Below are 5,798 nucleotides of genomic sequence, written 5' to 3' on the forward strand. Positions count from 1 at the left end.
ACAAGACAAAATATGACTTCAGATTTTATCAATTTAATTGGCCGGTTGACAACTATATAATACCATGAGGGTCTAACTATAAGATAATTTATTTTACTTCTAACTTAATTATCCTAGCTGATTAGCATTGCGTATATAAAAGAGTATATTGGAAGATCTAGTAAACCGGTGTGTGTATTTGGATTTATATATATATGTCGCATACTCGTATTTACAAGCTAATCTATGATAATGGGAACACCGACTCTAAATGAAAGTAACTATTTTGTATTGTTAGACCCAAATTTGGTTATCATTTTCCATATACGTTGATCCTGAAATTCACTCGTGTTGGGTTAAAGAATTCTGGTCAAATTACGCGAGGAAGTCAAGTGATAAAGATGGTAATCCGTGATCATAATTAAAGTTTCCGAGAAGAGTATTGTTATTAAAGAAGCGGATATTCGGTTAATTCTGAAAATTAGCAACACTCCTTCAAAAAGGAGGATGTAACCCCAATGGTGATTGCCATGGGTTATAATGTTGATTTGGGGACATTTGACAAGAAGTACCTGCCACCGTACTTGAGGTACCTAGCAACTATCATTTTTGTCTAACTTAAAAGGGGATTTGATAGTATAAGAGTTGATTGGGTCTGGTTCATGGTGTGTGTGATCAACCAGGAAGACATGAATTTCTCCAATTTGATATTGTGTAATCACGTGCCGGACTCTCCGAAAAATGGGATTTGTATTCTCGTTTTGTTCAACTAATTCTTGATGATGAGAGTCCCATCGTTCCTAGACTAGTTTATGAAGTGGAGACCGATAAAGATGGGAATGAAATTCCTCCTAGCGAGCCTAATCATGTCGGGGAACTAAAAGAAGGGTTGTTTGATACTTGTTTAAAGCCTAGACATAGAAAGGCTTACAAGAATTCAAATACAAAACAATGGAGCAAGTTTGTTAGATTTGCAGAGACATAGCCAAGTGAAGAGTCTGAACATGATGGTGATATAAGAACTTTAATTTATTAATCGTGACCCGACCCGTTTTCATGCTCGGGTTATTTTATCAATAAAATATCGCAATTAACGAGTATTATTAGTTTATTATTATTATTGTTATAATATTTAATTAATTTTTAAAAGTATAACTTTCATACTTATGCATTTTTAACCCTAAACTTAGTTTTAACCAATATTGTTTCCACACAAGAAGTTTAGGGACTAAATTGCAAATATGGTTAACTAATATATTTTAACCTAGATTCATAACCCATTTCCAAACCTATAACCCGTATTTGATCCAATGTCGTGACACATATTAGTTTCTTGAACCTTAATCTTCGTATTATAACGGGGATTGATTTGTGCATATCATTCTTCATGCCCAAACGATCGCACCGGCACAACGAATTTGTAAAACAATACAATGGGATACGAATTGAGATATTAGCCAACCTATCGCTTATCATCATATCATTATACCATTTACAGTTGATAACAATTCAATTAAACAAGTATACATCGGTATGTGTTTGCTTATCATCATATCATTATAGCCAACCCTAAAACCAATTTCAATATATCGGTATGTGTTTACTTATATTAATCAGTGCATTACCGGCAGCTTTAACTCGTTGTTCATCATCTATCGACGTAATCAAACTGTGTAGAATGTTTGTCTTTAATCATAAACCATTAACCCTAACTTTATTAAACGAACATAAACTGACTATATGGGTTTAATCGGTTTATGTATATAATATTTTCTTTTTAGATAATACACAACTGACACCTTGGCCCAGTTGGTGGCATGGTGTGTGTTCATGGCTGAGCCGGCCAGCGGCGCAGGTTCGAGCCCCAACCAGCCTAGCTCTTTTTGTATTTTATGTTTTTGTTGTTTAGATAATTTAAATGGTTTGTTAATTATTATAATTAATATTAAATACCAAATAAACATTATTTTATCAAACCAACATCATTATTTTATCAAACCAACATCATTAAGTTTACGTTTCTTGTCATTTAAATCTCGTCACAAGCTATTGTATATGTGTGTGTGTGTGTGTATTATAAGAATATATGAATTATAAACCTTATTTTATTATAAACCGATGTTTTTTAAACCTATTATATATATATATATATATATATTACTTTTAAACCAAAGTATAATAAACGTATTATAATGGTAAAATATATTTTCACCGCTAATTGTCGTTAAAAGGTTTAACATAAATTAGTTATTTACATTATAATAACTTATTACATATTATTAATTATTTTAAATGATTATTTGTGTATTGGAAATATATTTATTTAAATATTATTATCACATATATTATAATTATTTAAACAATTATTTATTTATATTATTTAGTTAATACAAAACATATTATTTCTAATTAGTTACGTATTATTATCATTAAAATTATTTATTTATCTATTTATATTCAAATTATCATAATTATATCTCAAATTATATCTAAACTAATTATTTGTAAGTTTGATTACATGTTTATTATATCAAGTATAACTAAGATTTTTCAATAATAATAACAAAAGAATTGTTCATTCAATCAATAATATATTAATCCCAAACATGACTCAAATCACATCGAAACCCTAATTCGTTATACGTGTTATATCATTTACAAATAACTTATAATATTATCTATATATAACTAGGAATCCTTGACGGTAATCCCGAAGGGTTTAGCTTTCTCACATCATCCTTTGGTCTTTTGTTCATACGCTAAGGGAGTAATCACTCCCCTCCTTTTTACTTGTTTTCCAAACTTTTGGGGACTTATGTGTACCTTCTATCAAAACATCATTTTTACATTGTACTATCAAATGTAAACTGTTAATATTTGTGTTATGTATCAATTAAATGACTACTTGTTATTTGTTAATATGTTTCTATGTTTATTTATCACATTCGTAGATGTCCATCATTTATCATAATAATCACATTATAGTATGATCATACGACCATCGTAGCGTCCGACGTCCGATCGCATGTCAATGTTTTCACCGACAACTCAATTATGGTAACCAATGCCTAATTCGCATGGTAACAATTTAGCCGCTCGTCATTATTTGTTTACAATATTACATGCTATGGTTTGATTGTTTTTACTCACATATAACAGTTTTGCTCTTTATTTATATATTATTATATTGTATTCTAAAACTGGTGATTTTCTCACTCATCCTCGTGTTGACAATGATATCTATTTTGTACGCATTTAAAGGTTATCAGGTTGGATTGTATAGTAAGATGAAGATCATGTAGAGATGTCTTTAGGATTTAAAATGGATACAAGATGAAGTATGTCTTGGGGATTACTAATAATTTGTCTCAAAGTCTTCAAAGAAAGGATCAAGATATAGTTAATGCAATGGAGATGGTTAAAGAAATTAAGCAAGAACTACAAGCATATAGACTTAATGAATTTGATTCACTTTTGAAAGAGGTAACATCTTTTTATGAATAAAATGAGATTGAAGTGGTCGACACGGATGATCAATATGTTGATCCGAAATATAGAAGGAAAAAACGGGCATCACCAATCTTCATTATTATGAGTTTGAGAATTTCAACACGGTGTTAGATATGCAAATTCAAGAGCTTGGCAATCGTTTTAACGAGGTAACCACTGAATTGCTTATGTGTATGGGTAGTTTGAGCCCGGATGGCAACTTTAGTGCATTTAATAAAAAACAATATGTTAAGGTTGGCGGAGATGTATCCGAATGATTTTAGCTATGAACAAAGAGAAAGTCTTAAGCATTAGCTCCGCATATACATTGCTAATATAAGAGGGATATAAAGTTTTTCAACATGAATGGTATATCTAATCTTGCAAAAATAATGGTTGAAACAAATAAGCTTCTTGGATATCCTTTGGTCTATCTATTGTTGAACTAACATTAGTTCTACCGGTTGCAACGACAAGTGTAGAGAGATGTTTTTCTTCAGTGAAGCATGTGAAGACGGATGCGGAATCCAATGGGTGACGATTATATGAATGATGCTTGCATTTGTTATATTGAAAATGAATTTTTTTTTTGAAAGTTGCGATTGAAGATGTTATGAATCGGTTTCAAAATATGAAAACGCGTAGGGAACAATTATAATATGTAATATCTTTTTTATTTAATAACTTTGTATTTTATTGAATGTTGACAATGTACTTTTGTTATGATGATGATAATGTATTTTATTTGTTTGAGCGAATGACCAATCCAACCCGGCCCATTTAGGCCTGAAAACTTGACGCCGGGAATGGTGAAGGTATTGGTAGGATAGAAAGTAGTGGGGATAGGTTGTATGGTGGTGGTTGTGGGTGGTTCTATAGGCAACGAAGGAGGTGTGGTTAGTGGAACTAGAGAACTAATAATGAAGTATTTTTAATTTAATTAAAAAAATATTTTTTAATTTTTTTTTCTTTCATCCTTCTTATATGTTGTTATTCTTCAGCACAAAAAAAATTAAAATTAACGTTGTAATGCATATATGCAATACATCGACTTTTTTTATAATGCATATGTGCAATAGTGTGCATTTTGATATTTGAAATAGTGTTGAATAACATATATATAGTTGTTTGTATTGTATATTGGCAATAGTGTTGTATTATATACAAAAATTAAAAGAAAATCGATATAGTGCATATGTGCATTAGTGTTGTATTACATATATACAATAATATGTTTTGCATACAATTATTAGTGTCGTATTTGCATATATTCAATAGTGTATACTAGATAATGTTTTTGTATTGTATTATATGCAATAAAACACTATTTTATATATACAATACACATTAATGCACATACGCATTAAATCGACCGTTTTTTTAGGAACAATATCATCTTATTAGAAGGAGGAAAGAAAAAAAAAACACAATATAATTTTTTAAAAATAGTTAAAAATAATTTTTTACTAGTTCTCTAGTTCTCTCTTTAAGAGGAGTTCTCTATAGATCTCACTGCTATATATATATATATAGAGAGAGAGAGAGAGAGAGAAAGCAAGGTTAAAATAAGAAGTAAAACTATCCTAAGAAGTGTAAGAAGTGGTTTTTACCCTTAAAAAAATAAAACACACCGAACAAAAAACACACCGAACTAACAAAATAAAACACACCGAACAAAAAACACACTAACAATATCCACCATCGAATCAACATATCTAACGCATCAGATTACTTCTTACACTTCTTAGACAAACTATATATATATATAAAGCAAGGTTATAATAAGAAGTATTTTTTTTTCTAAAAAGTGTAATAAGTGATTTTAACCATTACCATGACATGTTAATTATGGAATATAATTATTAATTTATTTATAATACCTATATCTTTCCTTATAACCCGGTAAAACACATTAAATGTATATTTAATATTAATATAAACACACTAACCTGCATAAACACACTAATCCGGCTGTAACATTAACTACATATTCATACTTTCAAAAACACACCAATTTCAAATCTAACATAAACACACCAGTTTCAGATATGTGGGTGTATAAGTGGAGCGCTTTTTTACTACTCATATCGTCGAAAACTTAGTAAATATGAGTAGAGAAATTGGTGATGACCGGAAAAGGAAGAATGGTGGTGGTTAACAGTGGTTCATTGTGGATGGTGGTGGTGATGGGTTATGGAAGTGTTTTTTCTCTCACATCTGACTAATTAATTTGATTGTTTATTTCCAAATTCAATATAACACAGTAGACGATAATGTCCATGGAGTGTTATCAAACAAGTACAAAAATATAACACGTCTAAGAAATACAT

At 30.0% G+C, this 5,798-nt stretch overlaps 1 protein-coding gene across 1 annotated transcript; it reads left to right on the plus strand.

The window, feature by feature from the left end:
• Window positions 1-3,312: 3,312 nt before the first annotated feature.
• On the plus strand, window positions 3,313-3,746 carry LOC143632055 (uncharacterized). The gene is made up of 2 exons (XM_077100649.1): window positions 3,313-3,462; window positions 3,537-3,746. The coding sequence occupies exons 1-2, from the start codon at window positions 3,313-3,315 to the stop codon at window positions 3,744-3,746; spliced, it is 360 nt and encodes a 119-aa protein (XP_076956764.1).
• Window positions 3,747-5,798: the final 2,052 nt, after the last annotated feature.

Source organism: Bidens hawaiensis, unplaced genomic scaffold, assembly GCF_021521415.1.
Source record: "Bidens hawaiensis isolate Kalapana, Puna unplaced genomic scaffold, B.hawaiensis_p1.1 tig00006359_1, whole genome shotgun sequence".
In the NCBI taxonomy this organism is placed as follows: domain Eukaryota; kingdom Viridiplantae; phylum Streptophyta; class Magnoliopsida; order Asterales; family Asteraceae; genus Bidens; species Bidens hawaiensis.

Coding starts and splice junctions, on each gene's coding strand:
- LOC143632055 (XM_077100649.1), top strand. CDS start 3,313: ATGAAGTATGTCTTGGGGATTACTAATAATTTGTCTCAAAGTCTTCAA. Junction 3,463..3,536: donor TTGATTCACTTTTGAAAGAG/GTAACATCTTTT, acceptor TCCGAAATATAG/AAGGAAAAAACGGGCATCAC.